At 41.2% G+C, this 23,141-nt stretch overlaps 1 protein-coding gene and 1 long non-coding RNA gene across 3 annotated transcripts; one reads left to right on the forward strand and one right to left on the reverse strand.

Annotated features, from left to right (window-relative positions):
- On the forward strand, positions 1-22,938 carry Mcr (macroglobulin complement-related). 2 transcript variants are annotated; one of them, XM_086969738.1, is made up of 18 exons: positions 1-3,583; positions 12,468-12,637; positions 12,998-13,148; positions 13,447-13,651; positions 13,821-14,142; positions 14,315-14,660; positions 14,810-15,028; positions 15,336-15,995; positions 16,474-16,857; positions 17,206-17,436; positions 17,610-18,096; positions 18,395-18,729; positions 18,874-19,088; positions 19,235-19,581; positions 19,858-20,077; positions 20,233-20,419; positions 20,895-21,000; positions 21,467-22,938. In XM_086969738.1, exons 2-18 carry the CDS (start codon positions 12,468-12,470, stop codon positions 21,658-21,660), a joined length of 4,779 nt encoding a protein of 1,592 aa, XP_086825864.1. In that variant the 5' UTR covers positions 1-3,583; the 3' UTR covers positions 21,661-22,938. The 2 variants fall into 2 exon arrangements, with proteins under 2 accessions (XP_086825864.1, XP_022694685.1); XM_022838950.2 differs by lacking the exon at positions 1-3,583 and adding an exon at positions 3,631-3,895.
- Positions 2,130-4,416, reverse strand: LOC111263654 (uncharacterized). The gene is made up of 2 exons (XR_002682356.2): positions 3,951-4,416; positions 2,130-3,637 (listed from the first exon to the last, which is right to left on the reverse strand). It is a non-coding gene; the product is annotated as an uncharacterized LOC111263654 (long non-coding RNA).
- Positions 22,939-23,141: the final 203 nt, after the last annotated feature.

Here is a 23,141-nt window from a genome sequence, read left to right on the forward strand (position 1 = left end):
TATTCGACTTTTAATGGGAAGTACGAGCACAGTGGCCGTTATCGACACTCATTACTAAGCCACAAACTATACAACGTAAGTTAACAGATGTTGCGTCTGTAAATTGAAAGGTCATGTTCGTGTGCCCATTGACCACTATATATTTGATTCCTATAACATTTAGCCTCTACGTCAGAAATTCAATTGTCGTCATGCCTTGAAAAGTCGAATAAGTATCGTTTCGATAATCCCAGTCTCCAACAACCAACATCACACCTAGAAATAATGTAGAATCTGTACTATGAACAGAACGGTGGATTCAACACAAATGTGATTCAGAGATAAAGGAAAGAGATGTAATTGAAGTACTTGACGCAAGCGTGTTACCAATTAATTATTATATGTTGTCTGTCGTTAGCTAGTACTCATGGGCGCAAAGACACAGACGTTACTTCTCTAAGTTAACACGTGCAACTTTTTTGTGAACTTTTTTTATATTCTGACTATCAACATTCATTGAAAGTTGTCTGAAACTTTTGAGTCAGAGAGGAAGTGCATAGATAGGCAATTATCTGTCTTTGTTGTCGAGGCCTCTGCTAAAGTAGTTCTACCTATGCGACACAGCCACCAAATTGTGTATCTATTATTTATGAAGAAGCTAGCGGCAGACATATGCGTCTCAGAGCACTTACAGAGATAGCACGTAGCAACCGCGAAATCGCACAAGCTAACAACGCCGCGTGAAACTTTTCCATATTTTTAGGAAATGAGTGCTAGCGGTGGCTTATTGAATTACCTGCTCTGTGAGACGGTCGCCCACAACTTGTCTGAGCTCCAATAGCTAAAACCCGTGTATCACGATCAGGCGTATCGATAATGTCGATCTGTTCGACGCCAGATCAGGTCTGATTTTTTGTGTACATCCACCTTCGACGACCAGAATACCTCGACAGATTTAGGTAAACGTTCATACAATCACATACATTAGTATGTGTGGATAGTTAGAGAGGCCCCAGACATTGAGCTACGACCTCTCCCAGGTTCTTATAACACTAGTATGACTAATATAATTGGACAGCAAATATGTATCTGAAGTGTCACAATAAATGGATCTATTTTCATTCTAATATGGGTAAACGTCAACTATCGTGTACAGCGTTATAGACTACTTCCTAGCTTTGGAAGAAATTGAGCGCCTTTAATGTGCACATTATTCAGCTTCCGGGTGAAGGTCGATAGAAGATGATAGAAAGCGTCAGCTCTATGCAATAGCTTTTGGAAAACGAACACTCGCATTTTTTGTTATAGTTGACAGTTAAACTAACAGACAAATTAACCTCGAGTGATACTAATCGGAGAAACTGTACAGTCCGTGGGGATCAGAGTGGGGTAAGGTCGAGCCTGTTGTTAAGACGCTAAATAGACAAAGAGCTCCACTAAATCAGTGAAGCTCGGAAATAAGACGTAACAATGAACGCTAGGTTTCTCTTTACGGCGACTAGAATGCGTCCTTTACGGATCGCTCTTAACCGCACTACAGAGATGTTTCAGAATCGAATATTGTGTTTTGTACTAACTGCTGACTAAGGATAGAGCACCTTCAATTTGACGGAGATCAACAGAAAGAAAGCAATATATATGTATAAAATTTTCACGAGTACTTATATAAGAGATACTGAATTGCTGAAAAGCCGCCATGTATAAGAAATCGGAACGTTAATTGTTCTTGTCCCAAATAAAGACAACGACACCAACTTCTGTACTGTAGCAAGCGACCCAAATAATGAGAACCCGCAATTTGGCTATTTTAACCCCCCGATTGTCACCGATGCGATGTTCCGACAGCCAACATTGCTATAAAGGCATGATGGCTGTGAGAAGTATTAAGTCAGCGGACTTTTATTAGGTGCGATAAGTAAAAGCAGACAAAAGCGTCTGCGTCTTCTTATTATTAAATATGAAGATTCGTATCAATCTATTACACACATGTGATTAAGATAAATGGCTGATGCTGTTCCGTGCGAAACGCTTGAGTGATTGTAGTGGCTGTTATATAGAATTACTTGTCCGTGAAGTACATGCTGTATACGTGTACAATGTGTGTATATATTCGCGATCTTTTGCTGACAGGCATCAACAATCGCATCTGATAGACAAAGCTAAAAAATGCTAGTCCACTTTTATTAAAATCCATTTAGTTAATTCAATATCGAGAAACAAAGTCCATGCGTAGCTACGGAACTATGACATCTTCCACGTTTGCCGGCCAGTGACGCCCCCCCGCCGAAGCTGCTACGCCCCAAGCCGGTAATACAGTCAAAATTCAGCATCAATATTTCACATATCGCGATCTTTTTAAGCTAATAACCCATTCCTTTTTAACTCCTTAGAGGTTGTCTTGTTCTTTCTCTACGGTGCCAGATAATAGCTACTGCCGTCGTCGTTGACAGTCGAACTGCGTCGGGCGGTGCAACCCGCGCCTTCTATCACCCAGACGCAGAACCACAGAACTAAGTCGTCATTCTTTTTGACTCCTTCGACTCGATTCCTCAGCCACTTAGCTTGCTTTTCCGCTTGATAGGCTGCTGTGTCGAACAAAACAGAAATGCCCTATTTTTTCGCGGCTTCTGCTGCCGCCAGCAGTCGTTCGCTTCTCAAAATATACCAAAAGGTATGACGTTATCCGCGAACCCTGTATAGATTTCGGTTCGGCTACATCCGCATCAGTATTGGTTCGTTGCTCTGCCGGATCTTTTTTCCTTTGGCGGCAGACCTGCAGTTTCTGAAGTACTGACGTCGTCATAAGCATCGTTACTACAATCAACAGAACTGTTTGCACTAGTCAAGTTCTCAGCGATAAGTAGTTGCTACCGGCCTGCCAAAGTGTTCTCTTGTTGTGTTACCGGTAGCTCGACGTCGAAGACGCGCGCACTTGCTGTTCTGGTCGCCAGGTGGCGCCAGGGACTCTTGGTTCGTCGGCGATGGCTTAAGTCCAATCGTACTTTGGACGGCTGGCCGTTCATTTTGAATGTTTGTCGTTTCGAGGATCACTGCTACTGCCGCTTTCACCGCCGCGGCTGCTGCTGCAGCTTCGTCGGAGCTACGGAGGGCCGCAAAACCGTCAGTGGATGAACGGGCGAATAGAGGCAGTGGTAGCAGTCGCCGGCTGATTGTAGCAGGGGCAAGGCACGTCAAAACCCAGTCGCCAACATCGGACTTAATCATATAGAGCTGACAGAGTCAGACAGACGCTTAGATAACAATAGAACAAACACTAACGCGAAACGGATAATCCGACGGGGCCTTCTGCTTCTCGTGGTCGTGACGACAACGGCTAACAGAGAAGACGATGGTATACAACGACCTACTGAAAACTGTATGAAGAAACAACTCTACTGATGCAGTGTGCTTATGCATTTACATTGTGCTTGGATATTCACACTACGGATACTAGGTTTGATTACTTTTGCCGCAGCAGGAGATAGCGCAGATAGCGCTCTTAATTCCCGATGTTACTTCAACTAGAGTACTGTGAGTTAGCAGTAAAGGCGTGACGAGGTATCTCGGTATTCATCGATAGGCCGAATGGACGACGGTGTTAGATGTGAGTGTGTACGGTGGTAATGCACGTAAGTGTATGCACGTTACTCGATAAATTCTGAAAAACAGTCAAGAGTGATTCACTGAGGTTACCATACATATAAATATACAGCAAGGCTATGAGCAAAGGAGTGCTTTCGTTGGTTGTGTAGTGTTTGAAACCTTTTTATTTGGATACAACTGAACAAGAGGCTTATCTGTGTATCTGTATTGTTGAGTACAAGCGGATTGTGGCGGTAACTGCCTAGGTGACTCTCGACTATGGTTTAAAAATATAGGAAATCTGTATTACGTCAGGTTTTGACGTAGGTTGGAGGTACGTATCAGCTAAATATAACATATAGTTACCGAAATTTATTATTACTACTTACTTATATAGGCACTTCTATAGCAGATTCGTATAGTGCCGGATTCGGATGATATATTATCCATTCTGTCCCTACCGAAAATCGTAGCTTCGCTACATGCTCCTAAAATGAATTTCTGTCAAAACACAGGGTCGTAAAATGATGGATCGTTGCTACATCGATGGTTGTTTCACAAATTATTTCAACGTTTTAGATAAAATTTATTCGAAAAAAATTTAAAAAGTATAGGTTACGATTCAGGTAAAATATTAGGGCGTGTTGAACTCAAGAATTTTGGTCAGGCTTCGCTGGTCATCTGGGTTATCAGGTGTGGTGCCTCTTCTGAACAGCAATAACCTGACTCTCATTGAGGATCGTCTGCTGTTTCCACCTGTATTCAAATCAGTGAGATCTGTAAGCCAATGGCGCCAGATTTGAAAGAGTTTGAAGTTGCTGCGCTGAATCAAGCTACCGATTGGCACGTGTGCGATCGAAGGCGAACGTTTCTGTACACTCACAATGATATAGAGGTGGATCTGTCATACGTGGCAATTTTTCAGCTGAAGCTACAGGTGACAATTAGGCGAAAATTAGGATAAAATTGCCACACAAACTGTACTATGCGGAAATGGCATAATTTGTGGTTGTACTCTCGTTTAATAGATAATTGAACGTCCATTGTCGGATAGCATCGACAGCATTGTATGAGCAGGGAGACCATGGCAATATTCGAATTATTCAGATTGCTAAGCTGCTGTCAATCAAATCATAATCACAGTAATACCAGCAAAGTCCTCCGACCCAACACACGTATCAAGAGACCTATCCCATTTCTATTCAATACCTTACGCTCGTAAATCTAATTTCTTCAGAACTTCAGACTAAATTCAGATTCCGGTAGTCAGAAGTATACATGTGCAGCATTTCATAATTACTTTTAATGTGCATTTTTCGAATAACGTTGCTGCCGGGGCTCGGTCGTTATCGCTTTGTCGCTCGTTACTAGCAGTGGCATCCTGTGTGATCAGATGCGACGGCGTTATGCTCCATGGTAACGCAAGAAAACACATCGCATCGTCCAAGCGATACTATTGATGGTGCTCCAGGCGTTCCGTAATAGTATGACAGACGAATAAACATTTGGAAAGAAAAAAAATCAAACTGGACAGGCCGTTGGGATTTACTACGATCGGTCGTTGCCGTACCTTGGTTGCCCACGACGACTGGCAGCAATGCAACGCGCGGCAGAAACAGAAGATGGCTGGTGATAAAGGAGCGCTATCGTTGGGCCCTGGTCATCAAAAAAAGTGTCTAACGAAGAATGGCTGGCTTAGTTTTATCCTGGAAGGGCTCACACTACGATTCGATATACCGTACAATAGAAACGTATACGAGTAAAGGAAAGAAGGAAAAATGGTATAGGGAGTAGTAGACAGTTGAATTTTTGCACAGCAGATGCCGCTCACTATGACGACACTGTCCGAGCGAAGAGGTAAAGATTAAATAAGCCGGGGTATTGATCGACGCGAAAGATATCGGTGCATTACTTTAGTTCTGTATAATAATAGAATTAGTATGGACTGCTGCCATCTAGAAGGCTGGACTAAAAATTTTGTGGGGACACCGCATCCGGGAATTAGGGCGATATTCAGGGAAGCCCATTACAACCAGTATATGCTTGAACATAACACCTGTCTCTCGCAAGCCGTTTTCTATAACTCCGATGCTTCGGTGGATAGAATCATCCCAACGGCTACTGAAAAGCGTTAGGGCCTGAACCGGACCATTTTGCTGGCCGATGGCAACGCTCTATTACGAAATGGTCGTTATATTTTCTGTTGTCGAGAGTATCTTTGTTGATCAGCTGGCATTACTATTAATACTAGTATTTAAAGTATTTACGGTTCCTTTGAATTGGTTCAATTTAAAGATGGAATTAGAGGTACACGGCGCTTTATTATATTAATAACAAAATTATATGTGTCTACAATGAAACGAACATGATATACAGATATGGTATATGACGGTGGAAGTACCAAATTTTAGAGGCACGTCAAACGTGACTAACGACTGTATACGCATATTTTGACGCGCTTAATTGTAGGAGTAATTACTCGTATGCGGAAATGTAATGCTTATAAAGAAAGAACCCTTATTTTGTCGTTTCTACAGTATGTTGAAATTTAATTTACAAATCGGGCTGTATCGGATGTGAGCTAACTTCGACTCGCAAGGACGTCTAATAAGCCATCTTCGAGAACCGAAAGGAGATTAAAATATCTACATGTAGCACCTATATTATTTATTATGTACAGTATTACATAATACGCAATTTTTTATCATCTCGTCCCCATTTTCAGATTTTTTGTACAGGACGCGATAATTCACTTTTAGCTTACGAACTTATGGCAGCCGATTATCATATCATTTCTCTTGTACTTGGTCAGGTCTACGCAAGCTCTACCTATTCGGCCGTAACCTTCAAAACACGTGTGAACATTAAGATTTGACAAGGCGTTTTTCTATTTCTGTTATTCTTTCTACTTCTAGCTCTGATTACAACATTTATAAGTCCAGACCCGTTTCGCTACAGCAGCCTGTGAAGATCAGTGCATTTATTTAGCTGCATGAACGGGTTCGCTGCCTGGGGTTTTTTGTGGGCACGTAGGTGGCCTGGCACAAGTTTAGCTTCATACGGTGATTCTACGTACGATTTGTTATTATAAAAGAGATGAAAACCGTATAATGACCCACCCCGAGCTAATAGAAACCTCATATATATTGCTGTCAACATTAAAATTTTCGGAAGAGTTCGCTCTTCTAGGAGCGGCTCTTTCCTAGATAATTTAGTAACTCTGTTTGCTAGGGAGTATCAGCCACTTCAGAAGGTGATAGTAATGAGCCGGAATTATCTCCTGAGCCAAACACGTTGCGCGAGTTCAGAATAACTAGCCTTGCCAATTTCTAAATGAAAGATGTGCTTATAAACGTGGAAGTTTTTCCAATTGAAGCGTAAACCACTGTTGTTTCATAAGGTTAATTGCAGTATCTTGATTCTATTAGTAACATGTTTTTGGCATATCGAGTACCACTTAATGTAGTGTTTTTATTAACACTACGCCTGAAGCGTCTACCGATATCTCAATCACACGACCCTTAAAATGGAAATAATTTTTTTTAATTTTCAAAAAATGTAAGCGATTGCTTCGAACGAGCTGAGTTATAAACGCTAGATGTTACTCTAAAAAAGAAAAACAAAACAAAACAAAGTATAACATTAGCTTATCTCAAACAAAAGGTTAGCTACAATAAAATTGTTTGAGCTGATTCGACGAGTTCAGGTCGGCGTTCAATATAATACGAACGTATGGCAGGAACCAGTGAAGTTTGTGGCTTGTTTGGTTTAGGCATTAAGAGCTTGCCAAGCCAATATTCTTTATTAAGATGAAAACATTAAGACTAGCTCTTTGTAACAACGATTCTTCTATGCTACGAAGACCATTGCCAAGGTAATAGCAAAAATGCAACACACAGACGCGTTAAATTAGCAATAGAAATATTGTCCTGAATTGTCGTATTTTGTAGTGACGATTTGTGAACGGGATGGAGATATTACTTTTAGTTATAACGATACTGTTGATTTCTTAAGAGAAACATACATCATGTAAAAATACTTAGCCATACGTCATTGGTGAAGATTCGCTCTCCCGATTATTAAAACCGATTATTAAATTAAAAACCCGAACCTTACGATCGAATTTAGCTGTTGTTGACAATAGTAGGCATAGCCTAGATACTTTGCTGGGCCGGCGGAGTATCCAAACCGCCGATAATTGTTCCAGCTATGTTTCCCTACAGGCAGTTCTTCATTGGCGCATCAATGCTCCATCCGACGAGCGCGGAACACAAGCAGACGTGGCATTCTGACACACGTAATGACCAAAGCAGTTTCAGCTTCAATTTTATTCTAAATAAAACATTTCCGAAGAACGAGAGATTTTTTTTAATATCGTACTGGACACAGACACTGATTTATTGCGGAAGTACGAGGTATACTGGTATCAACGAACCATCCTCAGGCTCTACAGGGAACTCAACGTTCTCGATATTTGATGTTTAAAATTAATTATTAGTCGTTTGTTTAGATATCAATTCTCTAGTGCATACGTGGGTGGTTGTTTTTAAGTGGATGGATGTCGTAAAACTTTTACCCACAGTAATAAAGGAAGTGAGATCCAAGTTCAATAAGTGTAACGTTTACACACAAGTTAAAATAATCGTTTCGGTTTTAAAAACCTGCGTGGCCAATTTAATGGCGAATGTCATATATATACTGCGGTTTCGGCTACAAGGGAAAAATCAATTGTGTATTATCAGTGTGCCATATTGATCCGCCTTGTGCTTACGCCCAGCAGCTTCCTAAGTACTGTTTAACGCTAAGGTTACTTAGGCATACAAATCTATTTTCAAAAAAATGTCTTGTATCTGTTTTTACCTGCATGCGGCAGCTGAGCCAGAGTCCTACGACCAAAGCTAGCTAACCCACAGAAAGAGGTACAATGAGGCGGAAAAAGATCGAGCTGAAAATGATGTAAAGCTAAAATAGGTTTTCGCTGAGTTTCGGCTGACCGACGCTGGCCCCGTAATGAAGATCGTGAGCAAAAATCAACAGCGGCCGGCTACAATCGACGACTCTTACTTTCTCGCTAGCTCTTTTTGGGCAGGCGGTTTTTCTTTTCCTTTTTTCCTTCAGCGTGCGTTTTCAAAATTGTTCCCTCCTGATTCTTTGTTCGCCTATATAGACTAGGCGCTTCTGCGATGCCAGTACCTCCATTTTGACCTTTCATAGGACTAACCACTGCGTAAAATACCGTTAGGCTAGGAGCAGTCTCCGTCCTCTTTAGTTTTAGTTGGTAAATTTCTCCATGTTAGACTGCCCAGAGTCGATAAGGGGACCCAGCCGCACAGCAAGAAATACTGCTATCTGCAATACGACACATTCGGGCATACGTGGTGTCGTCGTCGTCGTCGTCGTCGTCGTCGTCGTCGTCGTCGTCGTCGTCGTCGTCGTCGTCGTCGTCTTGTTTACCGTCAATGAATATACGCTAAGCGCAGAGTTGGGTCATAAGGTCAGATAAGATAGATGATTGATAGAGGGACGCGACAGCTGTCAATTATAACGTATGCCTGCGCACGCATTCATTAATTAGTACCCACAACCAGATCATTATTGAGCTAAACAATAGCATTGTAATAGAGCTGGTAACTAATAATAAGCTATGAACGGTCGTGTCAACGACTAGTCGCCAAACGCTCCAGCATTAGGAAGGAGAATTTGATTTTAATTAATTTTCTAATTAACTCAATTTGATACAAATAGTCTGTTTGACTGACAGCGTCTATTTGTGGCAGCGTGGCATCTGTGTGGATTGTTCATAGGCGAAACGCTTAGATCGGTTAAAGGCGACTGACTGTCATTTACTGATAACGAGAGGTGTTTGAACTTTGCTCGACAGACCGCATTGGTACTCGTACGGACGTTATCTATTCAATAATTACAAATTGTAAAATAGATGGCGTGAACATACTGCAAGTGTAAGATTTGCTCAACTTATTATTTATATTTGGATGGAAGTTTGATTTGCACGACGAAGGAAACTTTACAAAATAACTTCTGGGGGTACACGCGATCATAAAGCTATCCAACGCTGAAAACGGGCTATTAGCCGGCTTACGTAGCGTCTTACAGACTTGGTTTGGAGACGCTTGAAGCTCGAAGAAAGTGCACCATAAGTAGGATGAGAAACACGGACACCATCAAAGGCTTGCGAGAGTATAAGCAAAATGAAATATAAATGCCGCACACAAATAAGGAAACGCAGATACGGGAAATTCAGGGAATTATACTGTTAAAATTTAGCGAACTACTACGTGAGGGTGAAACCCTATGAGATAGCCATGTTTTTTTGCCACCCGTACTCCTTTGGTCCAGCGCACAGCATACTGGACGAAGAGATTTCCCAGGTTTTTGAAGAAAAATTTGAGGCGGTAACCGAACGACTTTCTAAAATGGAGGCAGATGTATTCCTTAATGTTTGAAACGTATGGCTGATAAACTACGATATAAAGGAAGGTATCATTGGGGCACGAAAAAGCCATCTCGGCTCTCCACAGAGCCTAGAAATACCAGCCAATATATTTACTAGGCACAATGGAAACAACTTTCGAAATGGTCACACGTAGGAAACTGACAGCCGAGCTGAAAAACAAATAACCACTCTTAAAACTTTAGAGCGGACTCTGTGTTAAGCATGACGCATTAGAAATCTTTTTTCTTTTGCTGAGAAGAGTGATAGCGGGTAAACTATGCTACACGCGTTACGTTTATAGATTACGTTGGGGTACGATAAGACGAACACGATGCGCGGCGAAACTTTTGAAGGTGCGCAGAGGTTTCTAGAGTTAAAATCGAAAACTTGAAAATGAATGTTGTAATTTTTATGCCAAAGTACAAGCGCCGCTAATATCCTGACCAAAAGATACGTTTGTGTAGAAATGGCCGTGCGTTCACCCCACTAGAAAAATGTTCGACGATTCTCGCGAGGCCTGGAAGAGATCGAGCGGGCCAGACGCCCTTGAGCAAATAGTCATCTGTGAGGATTGCAGTTAATTCATACGACATCTTACAGTCAGTCAAAAATCGTTTTCAAAAATCAAAAATATCGTTTGTAAAATCATGTAGGGGACCTTCACTATTGAAATTAGAGTGTGACAGGCTCAATGGTAATCGTTGTGCCGAACCCATTAATATTACTTTTCTACTCTTAACAATATGTATAGCAAAAATAGTGGTTCCTATAATAAGTGTCGTTAGAATTACGACACGGAAGTACTAATAGGATATACTTGATTCATGGGGACCAGTATCAAAAGGCCAGGTTTACGCAATCGCTATTCAGTCTTGGCGGCAAAAACCATCTCTCTAAAATAAAACAGATAATAGCTAACTATTTTATTTCGTATATAGCCAGCTAATAATGTAACGTATGTACGCGCCTGTTAAAGGGCTTCAATGAAGAAACGTCACGTTCTAAGACGACGAACAGTCCATTAAACCGTACTATGTCGTTGAGCAACGGCATTCGATAAAAGTGTCGAAAGATTCATGATAAAAGTGTAACTATAAAAACATGCTTTATTTACGACCGAAAAGTTCAAGGGTGTCATTAGTTTACTGCTATATTTCAGTTTTATCTAAAAAAATAATATTCTTCTCAGTTCCTGATTTTAAAATTATGCACTTGTGGATGACAAGTATCAAGGTTCAAAGACGATGCATCAAATAATGATATAGTTCTTAGAAAATACGCTGAAAAACATGGTCAACATCAATATTTTGTCCTAACGGAGCGCCCAAAGTTGTTTCATATATGTCACTGGGATCTAAGCGCCAGGGGATTCTCAAGTAACGTCAGGCCACGACATCTAATTGCATAGTGTCTATAAAAACAAATTGTGTGATAGTAGTTTATTTTCGCTTGCTGAAACTGAACCGATCCGCTGTCCGATGCTAGTTTTTTTCAGCAGACCTTTATTTGTCCGTTATCTAAGGCCCAACTCGACGGATTTGTAATGACCTGTTTCTGCTATAATTCAAACCAAGTGAGATCCGCTTTCGCTAATGCAGTCAAATATACGTGCCTGGGCCGGTGATCATTTCTTTTTTGGCAGCATCTTGACTGCAATGCATCGCAAAGTGTTTCTTTCTAAAGTTGTTGACAAAATGAAGACGATTAGAATTTGGGTATTATTTTATTCTTGGAAGTACTCATTGAGTTGACGGCTCGACTCATATCGAAGAGACTTGGTTGGTACACGGACATATTACCACCCCCTTTGAACCGTCATAAGACCAAAACTAGTCACGCTACCTATAGAGTAAGCGTTCCACTAAATCACCTATGACGCCTTCAGTAAAAACCCGTTGTATCTACAACATGCATTTTTAGGGCTAAGTTTAATGTTACCACAAGCAGTGTCTCTCCGAAGATTAGATAACAGCGTCAAACGATGGTCTATTATGTTATCTGCATCTAACAGATACTACGTTATGGTGCCAGCGTTTCTGGGTTATCGACAATAATATTTATATGAGAGATTTCAATGTCTATAAAACATCTTTATGCAATGGCTATAAAATAACTTTCTTTACTGATACAAATCGTATGCTGGACCATATGTTTAATTATTACAAATATCAACAATCACTTTTTTCTGGATCTGGGAATAATTCGAATTATGTAATTTAACGACATATCCCGGCGCTATTTTTTTTGGCTTCTAAGTTTGAATTTGTACTTAGCAGACTCAGCGTATTTATTATCACTTCTAAGTAAAACCTGCCGACGACCTCGACAATGCATAAGACCTATTTTTTTTTTAAGCACTGCTAAGGGTCACTTGATATCTATCGCAAGTATACTCTGTTATCTAGTAGTTAAATACATAGTAACTTCGTTCAATCAATCTTTTCAATTTTAGATGACACCCATGGGAGGATATAGCGACAGACCTGTTGGCGCTTTAACGACGCTTCTCGTCGCGACAGCTGTCCTACTGGCAGGCGTGTCACCGCAGTTCAACGATCTCGGAGGTTATGGGCAATTTAGCTTCAGTTTTGACAACACAAATATCAAAACGCTTCGTGAACCGTAAGTATCGAGTGGATATATTGCATTACGACCTTTGGTTCCTGGCCATTTTCCACGTTAGAGATTTATGTAAAACAAAACCTTATCTATTCTTGTAAACAGTGTGATGTTTACGTCATAAACGATTAACTTTACTCATAAAAACCCACATCCTAATAAACACGGGCTAATTAAAACTCTGCAATAGAACCGCGCTACAGAAAATTTTGATTTTCGTACACTGGCATCTATTCAGAGACAGTTAATTAATTGGCACTTTTGCATTATCGCAGCCGCTTTTATATACTCTGTATATAACGTTCATACGACTCCTGCAAAAATAACTCCTTAATTTCTGCTCTGCTTGTTTTTAATTACTAGGACGTACCTGATTTTAGCGTCCCGTTTCGTACGCCCCGGTCAGATCTACCGTATATATGTCCAGCTGTTTGGAACTGAAGATTCTTACCCTATTAATGTTATTGCCGCTATCCAGCGAGACGGAGTTGAAGTGGCTCATGCCTCCGAACAGGTTTGTGATCGAACAAAAACCACGAACCATTTTTTATTTATATGTACCATTTTTTGGAGATCTAATTGTTCGCAAAATCTAATCGCAAAATTACGTTTTTCCTAGTTTTCTATGTGACTGTTTGTAAATCTGATGTTCGACTTGTCGTTACGCTACGATACACACAAGTACCGTACGGTACATTAGACTTAGTTCATGATCATACGTTATGCATTGCTCTTGTTACGAGATGTAGGAGGGACCAGCATATGTCTAATTAATAGAAGATGAAGTTTCAATACGCGAAAACAATTCACAGGTGAATCCAGGCATGTCTACAGATGTGCTCATGCAAGTTCCAACCACGAGCGTACAAGGTCGCTACAAGTTACGCGTGGAAGGTAACGTTAATGGAGTGCTCGGCGGCACAGCGTTTGTGAACGAAACGATACTAGAGTTCTCACAGAGGTCCATGACGATCTTCATTCAAACGGAAAAACCCCTTTACATGCAGGGGCAAACAGGTACGGTAGCGTGCGAAGTAACTCCGTTTGTTATGTTATACAATTGTCATTATTAGGATATGCAGTTTAGTCAGTTATGTTTGTGTTTGCGATTGTGGCCAAAGCGTAAATTTTTCCGTCGCCCGTTAACGCAAGCAAACACGTGTTAATGTCTTAATTTTTGTTGCAGTGAGATTTCGCGCTTTGCCACTCACAACTCAGCTAAAGGCATTCTCGGACGCGGTGGATGTCTATATGCTCAATCCAAACAGAACGGTTATGAGACGCTGGCTTTCCCGTCGCACAAATCTTGGAGCTGTTTCGCTTGAGTACCCATTGTCCGAGCAGCCGCATTATGGCTGGTGGACTATTCAAGTTATAGCGCAAGGTCAAGTTGAGGAGCACAGCTACCGGGTCGAAGAGTATTACCAGACTCGGTTCGAAGTTAATGTCACCATGCCTACTTACTTCGTCATGTCACAAGAATTTGTTGAAGGATCTGTAATGGCTAAGTAAGAGTTTGTCTCCGACAAGTATCTTTTCTAAATCTATTATCGATATTCATGCTAAATGTATTAAAGAAACACGTGCAGAAATAACCTTTGTATTCAGACCCAGAAATGCGAAAGGCGAACATACCATTCGAAAACTTTGTTCGTGCTGCTGTCCTTCTTTGCCATTAAGTTTCACGTCTGGCGCTGCTGTTACGGGTAATTTGACGCTGAAGGCAAGCGTGGAGCCCATCCGGCCAGCATACGACATACACTACCACTTCGTACGTTCCATAGAGCAGAGTTTCCGTTGGTTCGAAGGGTTCATGAACTTCAAGTTCGCCGTGCGCGACCTTTTGGTGCTTAGTCCCAAACTCGACGGCATGAAAATCGTGGTCAAGGCGGAAGTTGGGGAGCGGTTTTTAGATCTCATCGAAATGGGAGAGTCTGCTACGATTGTGTTCAATTCCACACTTAAGTTATCCTTCCTTGGTAACTCACCACAAGTCTACAAACCTGGGATGCCATTTAAAGCTTACGTGAGTACCTTAAATAATTTTTATCGAAATTTTTTTCCATGGGGTGGTAGATACGTAGTGTACATTTCGAACCATGAAGGTTGCATGCTTTTCTACGAATTCAGTCCTGTTTTACTCCCATCATGTTATGTTTTACTTATAAATTTCAGGTCGCTCTATCATATCACGACAATTCCCCGCTCGAAAGGGGAGCTCTTGTTGGCAAGCGAATCGATGAGTTTCTCCGCATCAGCGTGCATGGGTCGCGGAACCCTGGAAACACGGTTCCCGTGCGGGTACCTGGCCAAAACAACATGTGGGAAATCGGCTTCGACACTGGAAGCTCCCTTGGAGGGCAGGAGCTCAGTCCTCCGCTGATCCGAATCGAGGTATAATACAATGACGGTTTTAGGTTGTTAGGAAGAATTTTTGGAAAAGCTTCTATATCATTTCTGTGAACGGCATTGCCATTATGAGCAATACAAATGCTTGAATAATAATAAAATCAAAATAAATTGATAGCTAATGTTATCTTTGCTATATAGCCACAACGAATGTTCAGGCTCGCATTAGATTCTCTTGTCATATACAGTATATATATCAAACAAAGTTTGAACTAGCTATACTGTGCACAATACATCATACCACAATAGATCATTAACAATAATTAAACCGTCTTGATTTATGGCTTAATAGGCGGCCTTTTTTGACGACTATCTGGGTCGAGCGAATGGTGAACTTTTGCTGTACCCTGAGTTTTCGCCAAGTGGGTATCACATACAGGTGACAACGTCCACAAAGACCCCAAAAGTTGGCGAATATATTATCTTCCATGTTCGCGCCAACTATTTCATCGACCAATTTTCGTATATCGTCGTATCGAAAGGGATGGTATTTTTGACAGGACAAGAAGTCATGCAAAGTTCATCGATTCGAACGATGGCAGTTTCACTCAGCGCCGAAATGGCACCCTCTGCGACCATTGTCGTATTCGATGTGCTTAAACGCGAAGGCCGAATTATAGCTGATTCACTAACGTTCTCGGTAGACGCCATTTCAAAGGACAAGTTCACCGTACAACTAAATAATAGAAAAGACAAAACTGGCGACAACGTCGAAATCGCTGTCTACGGATCACCTGGAGCCTACGTCGCCCTGTCAGGTCTTGAAAGAACTCTATACGAAATGCATGCAGGCACACAACTCAGTTATTCAGAAGTGATCGAAAAAATGAATTCTTTTATACCTACAAATGGCACTCTGAAGCACGAGACCATGTCACATATGGGCGACGTTAGCACGTACGTCAACTTTCCATCATCGTCCTATGGACTTGACGCCAATCGAACGTTCGCCGTAAGTTTTTGAAGAGTGGTCGGGCTTTTATCTACGTATCTATATATATATATATATATATATCTAATTTGCCATATTCATTATAGCGTAAACTTGTCTAGTCAAAGAGCTACACTTCTACTGGGCCCTGCTATCATCGATGTCGATCTTTCGCAAATGAGAAATGGCCTTGTACGGGTTTGTGATAATAATATCTTAATAATTTTATGTATTTTAATAAATAAGCTTCACCAACCTCTCCTATCTTGAATTTTTTTCCCTTGAAGCATCTGAATCACCCTATAATTTCATACTAAATTTAGCAGTTTTTGCATGCTCATATGTGCGCTGGGCTGGAACAGACGACACCATAGGTGAAATGGCGAGCGGCTCTTCATCTCTGGATTAAGTATCAAACGCTACAATGAGATATAAATACAAAATAAAAATCTATGCATTAAACTTCGGAAGCTTTTGTGCGTGTGTCATGGTTTTTTAGTACGCTGGTCTGGTCGTGTTTACCGACGCAAGCGTAACCCGTGTCCGTGACGAGTGTAACATTACTGCGGGTTTTCTTGGTTGCTATGATGGCTCATGCTATCCGGCGTCTCGTCGCTGTGATGGCTTTCGAGACTGCTCGGATGGATCCGACGAAACAGCTTGCCCCGACGACCGTGTCGACGTTCGTAACTTCCGGATGTTCCGCACAAATCGCTACCTTCTACAGTACACAAACTCTTGGTTGTGGAAAGACATCAACATCGGGTCGCTTGGCCGCTATATCTTTACTTTGCCCGTTCCGGACGTACCTACCCAGTGGATGATTTCAGCATTCGGTATGACGGAAGCCACTGGCTTCGGCATTCTCACAAAGCCCCTCTCGGTAAGCGTGAGTTCGAATTAAATTTGTGCAGAATTTTGCTGGGTTGAGTTTCATACTTGACTGGCATACTTAAGTTTAAAAGTTATTCGATAAGAATCTAGTCAACATCGGATGATCAAAGTGGGTTACGCTTGAATCATCAAAGCAGCAGTGATCGATATATTTTTGCACTAATAACTATTATAATAAGAAGTGATAACAGTCGGCGTTGAATTCTTCAAAGCGTTACTTATGCGGCTGCAGTATGTGTCAGTTTTTGAAGTGCTTGTGCACGCAGACAGGTGATAATGGCGAAGAACGGCTTTACAATATGTTCGGGTGCTTTTGACTTTTTTTTTTTTTTTACAGTTTTCAAGCGCAAAACCGTTCTACATGACCGTAGAAATGCCAACTCATATTCGGCTAGGGGAACAAATCGGAATTCGTATTACCGTGTTTAACTATCGACTTTACGAGACAGAGGTACTTGTCACGCTGGCGAACTCGCCTGATTATAAGTTTGTTCACGTTGACCCGTTTGGCCTTGTCAGTTCCTACAGGCCAAAAACAAGCTTCGGAGAACATCAACATCTCGTGTTTGTAAGTATCGTCTATACGTTAATAATTCAGTTCGGATTAAATAGTCGTTAGCGCGAAACCTATGTAACGATGGCTGCTAACGGAAGGCGCGTATGGTACGATTATTGTTTACGTCGACGTTTGTTTAAATAAAAGCTCACAATACTTCCTTTTCTATACTGTGGCGGTCGCAGGTTAAAGCAGGGAAATCGTTCGAAATATACATGCCCATCGTGCCCGTCCGTATGGGACAGGTCAACGTTACAATTCAGGCTAAAACGCAAATCGCTAAAGATCAGGTGACCAAGTCAGTGTTTGTCGAGTCGGATGGTATCGTTCAAGAGAGGCACATTTCGATGTTGCTAGATCTCTCGCAAGGCGCGTACCTCATCAAATACCTCGATACCAACATTACAGAGACACCAATTCTGCCATTTAGAGAAGACCGGCTATACATCTTTGGTAGTAATCGGGCAACAGTGTCAATTGTTGGAGACGTGGTGGGCCCAGCTTTCCCTACGATGCCAGTGAATGCAAGCTCCTTAATTGAAAAGCCGTCCTTCTGTGGCGAACAGAATATGTTTAATTTCGCTGCTAATATGTGGACGCTTTTGTACCTCCGACTTACCGGGCAGTACAGACAAACGGAACAAAAAAATGCATTCATCTATCTTAACCTGCGTAAGTATCTTCACCCTAACACTCTCACTATCGATCAACGAGCATATCAGATCTGTTAAGCAATCAGCATCCTATCTAAGACCTTTCCTGTTATATCAAATAAATAAAATATCCCACGGGCGACCATTGCTGGCTAGGATATGGTAGCTCCCCTAACTGACGACGATCGAAGACCATATACAAACATAACAGGGGACAACAAACTGAACACACTTTTCCCCCACCGACGAAAACACTTAGCACGGAAAAAGATCTACTTCGTCGATTTTACATTCTATGTTTGCTTATCTTTTTACAGTTTATCAACGACAGCTGCAATTCCAAAACGACGATGGGAGTTTCACAGTATTTCGATGGTACCGACGTCCTAGCGTATGGCTGACTGCTTTTGCCCTGCGCACCTTCCAACGTGCAACCTTCCAGGAATGGGAACATTACATCTACATCGATCCGACGGTCATCCGGCGAGGCATGGAATGGTTGCTGTCCACTCAGTCAGACGAAGGGAGCTTCCAGGAATACTCCACTTACCCGTACGACCGAAAGATGAATCCCTATTCTGAAGGACATTTCGAACGACTGCGTTATACGAATGTGTCGCTTACAGCACACGTATTGATCACCCTGTGCGAGGTTTGTTATTAAATTTTTAATTATAAATAATCGTATGATTGTTACAGTGGCTACAGTTTTTTTTTACCATCTGTTCGAGAGTGACGAAGGTAATTGTTTAACTGCTTTATGGTCATGTCAAACGTATTCAACTGAACTTGCTAGGTGAAAGACCTCGGAGGCGAGGTTGGAGCCCGCATGACTACGGCTCGAAATGCTGCCCGCCGTTACCTCGAACAGAAATTGAACATTATTCGGAACTGGGAAGACCCGTATGAGTTGGCTATTGTTGCCTACGCGCTCACGATTGCTAACAGTGACGACGCGGAGGATGCTTTCAAATATCTTGATGAACGCAAGATGGAAGCAGCTGGAATGATGTGAGCACGCGTTGGTTTTTCAGCCATTTAAATAATTAAGCTTGTAGGTTCTTGCAAAATCTGTATAGGTATTCCTTTAGAGTTTAGCTCGATAAAACAGCAAAATCCATGTCAGTAGGTAATAACACTGTGGTTATTTGATGCAGCTATTGGGGTCGCGTAAAGGTAGATCCTCCACGTGACAAGTACGAAAACCAAAGGCCATATCGACAGCCTCGCTTACCAGCGCTTTACGAGGCCTCCAATGTTGAAACAACGGCCTATGGCCTACTGACATTCGTAAAGCGAAACGCCGTCATTCAAAAGCAGATGGTCGAATGGCTAAATTGTCAGCGATTGCACGATAGTGGATGGTCTAGTACGCAAGATACCGTTCTAGCGATGCAGGCCTTAACTGAGTATACGATACAGAACCGGCTGTCGGACGTTGTGGATCTTACCGTCACCGTCGATGCACCTTCAACGCCAGGGTTCACGCGCGAACTTCGAATCAGTACGTGGCGTAATATCAAAACACCTTCTACTTACTTATTCTGATCTAGAGAAAAAGCGTTACGTTCCACCTAGCTTTATAACAAAGAGATCAAACAAATGCTTCTACATATGTAGAGATAATTTGTAAGTGAATATAACAGAAATGGGTATTCATTGATATTGTATCAAGCATGTTGTATCAGCATGCTACGCCATATGACTTTGAGTATCGAAGCAGAGTTACACGTTGATGAAACACTCTGCGTCTGCGTTTTGTGCTACACCTCGTGAGCAGACAGGGATAACTTGAGTAAGCGACAGGCGCTCACCATCCCGAATGCCTTCGGTGGAGTACTAGTGAAGGTGCAAGGTTCTGGTCTAGCCATTCTGCAAATGCATGTACAGTACAATATCGATACCTGGAGACACCTCGTAACCCAGCCACCAGCGAAAGCATTTGACCTCGACGTCCGTCAATACTCGTTCGGAAGGAATAACTCCCACATCACCTTTACGTACGTAGCTCTTTGGTTTCATTACTGTATAATATTAGATAACATATTTTCCTCTCCATTTAGAGCCAGCACAGTACACACTAAGCAAATATTTATTGCATAAATGAGTAGAAAGTCATTCATCGGGTTCACTGGCCTATTCTTTTCCCTGTTAGTTCGTGTCAACGATGGACGCGTTTAGAAGAATCAATGGCAAGTGGCATGGCCGTCCTTGAAGTGAACCTCCCATCCGGATACTATGTGCAACAACAGAAGCTTGACAGCTACGTACGCTATGCGCGCGTGCGAAATCTGCGTGAAGCACGCTATCAGGAGACAAAGGTCGAGGTCTACTTTGATTATGTAAGTACACATTACTCTGCCATCTCCACGCAAGCGGTTTATAGTCATGCTTTTCTGGGGTAGACATGGCAATACCCACAGCGAGGATGTTGAGAGCAATTCTTGTTTATCTTTAATAGTTTCAATTGCAAAAGGTAGGTCATCAGCCGCAGTGACCATTGATACTAAGAAGCGCAGGGATTAGCGGCCCGTTTTCTTTGAATAGATCCGGTACTAGCTACAGTGAACCAGTTGTATAAAAAGAGATATCTCAGGCCTGCATGAAAGACTCCCGTTTATTTAATATTTTATCCAGTGTTATTAAAAGCCGAATGAACATCGCTTCAACATTGACGATGACACTGAGATAGTAGTTTCGAAGACTTGAAGGTAGCAGGTAAAACTATTAAACAGACATAGATCTTCAATACCTGTCGTTTAAAATTCCTACGCTACATATCTTGCTATGGACACATGTCGATTCTTTCATCTGCAGCTCGACGAAGAGCCAATCTGCGTCGATCTCACCATTAACCGTTGGTATCCTGTTGCCAACATGTCAAGGTTTATTTCCATCAAAGTCTATGATTACTACGCTCCAGGTACGTATTGAAGTAGTAAGTTTGTTCAAAGCGATAATAGTTAGCTGTATAGGCTACTATATGACTACTGCATATACTACCTATATAAGCTACGTAGGTTAGATAGATTATTTAGAAAAGTCTATTATGGTGGTGCGGCCTATATATGAATAGGGTTTCAGTCTCTGTTACTGGTGCTCATAATAAATAACTGTCGTGCGTGATGAATACTGCGCTTTTGAGTTGTGTGAATGCATTGAATTGGATTGAGACTGCGTTTTGAGATAGCTCCATCGAGGCGACGATCAGGTTCAGACCGGATTTTACATTAGGCTGCACAAACATACACATTGCTACTAGAGCCTTCCTCAAAAGCCCAGATACAGGCTTATGAAATTACATTTGTTGGAAAAGTGAACCGAAACCAAACACATGCTCTATCACCACGCCACGCACAATGATGAGGTCATGATTCATTCCATTGCAGAACGTTTCAACGAATCCATGTTCGAGGTATATCAACTGTATGCAATGTCCATTTGTCACGTATGCGGCTCGTATCAGTGCCCATATTGTCCTGTGTTCAGCCACTCTGGACCAATGCTACGGGCAACGTATTTTATGCTTGGTCCTATGTTAGCCATCTTCATTCTACTTCGTGCAGCCGCCACGGAACGATAGCAGCATTGAGTCTAACGAGACAAGGTCTGGCAGGCGAACACTTCACGAATGAATGGAATGGTAATAATAATATTAGGCACAGGAAGACATTCCCTATCGAGAACAAGAAACTCTAAGCACTTGTCAAATGTGTACATAGCGTACTACCGCTATTATTTTTGCTGACGCATTGCCATAACGTAACAGCATAAAATAAATAACGCAGGACTTCAATCTTTCTGTTTGTACAATCATTTCGAGTCACATGATCGAATGCTAGAGGCAGATGTTAGCTAATTCCCTAGATGATTTATTATTATTTGTATTCTACCAATATCATCTGGCTCGAAATGCGTTTAGCACGATGCTTATATACAAGAAAACATGAATAGGAGAAAATTCCAAAAGTAAATACCGCTATTAAGTGTTTGTACGTTCACGCGAGGCTAATATCTATTTATTAAATGATAATGAGAATAATAATAGTAATAATAACGGTTCTTATTATCAACCAGCACAATCAAGAGGGTTATTATGAAGCGCAGGGCGATGGTGAAACACTGGTGTCTATGTAAAAAAAAAACGAAAAAAGCATTTATGTCTGATTTGCTGAGGGTTATGTACTAAAAGAGTAGTGCACACTTATTGTTAGTGATGCTCCTTAACGTAGATACGAGGATGCCTGTATATAATACAGACATTAAATAGTGTCAAAAGCCAGGATTTACATACGGAGGACAGGCGCAACAATACTGAGACTGATACAATGTAATTTAACGGTGTGTATTAATATACGGACCAACTGACTGAAGACTAACGAGAAATGATCAAATCAAGAAAACCGGGTCCACTAACTTCCTTTAACGTAGCTATTTTTCTCAAGATGAAAGCACTAAAGACAAAATGATATAGTATGTATGATATGTGTTAGTCTGGTCAAAGAATTGGGTTGCGAGCCGATAAACCAGTCAGTCAATCTACCGATGTATATGATGGATGCAAGGTATTTAGATATGGTTTGTATTGATGGCCTATGTGAGGCAGTTCGTTCTAGTTTATTATGAAATTACTCTTTAGTAAAAAAAAAAAAAGTATGTCCTTATTTTTCTTGCATACAATGAATCGATATGACCGCCATGTAACAAACGTTTTTTCGTTATTCTTTTTTATATAAACATTTTTACAACAATCTTATTTACAGTCTAATTATAGAATCTCATCTTGTACATACAAAAATCTTTAATTTTACACAATATTGACTACTAATAAAAGATAAAAATGAAATGAAAACAACGATAATTATAATCAGTTTTTCTTGATTGAAAATCTTACTTCATTGCTCGTATTTTTCCGTCCCTGCACATTTCTAGCCTGTAATAGCGATGAAGTGACGATAACGTACCTGTTGTTTGTATTTTATGCCATATTCTATAATGACAAAATTCTTTTTTATGATCATAAATAGAATTATAAATAAATTGCAAAGGTATGTAAGTTAGCAT

Source organism: Varroa jacobsoni, unplaced genomic scaffold (assembly GCF_002532875.2).
Source record: "Varroa jacobsoni isolate VJ856 unplaced genomic scaffold, vjacob_1.0 scaffold_781, whole genome shotgun sequence".
NCBI classification, from domain to species: domain Eukaryota; kingdom Metazoa; phylum Arthropoda; class Arachnida; order Mesostigmata; family Varroidae; genus Varroa; species Varroa jacobsoni.

What these genes read in the sequence shown, in the direction of transcription:
- Mcr (XM_086969738.1), top strand. Translation starts at nt 12,468, where the DNA reads ATGACACCCATGGGAGGATATAGCGACAGACCTGTTGGCGCTTTAACG. An exon ending in ACGCCAATCGAACGTTCGCC is followed by an intron (nt 15,996 to 16,473) that starts GTAAGTTTTTGA and finishes ATGGTTTTTTAG; the next exon opens with TACGCTGGTCTGGTCGTGTT. An exon ending in TTCTCACAAAGCCCCTCTCG is followed by an intron (nt 16,858 to 17,205) that starts GTAAGCGTGAGT and finishes TTTTTTTTACAG; the next exon opens with TTTTCAAGCGCAAAACCGTT.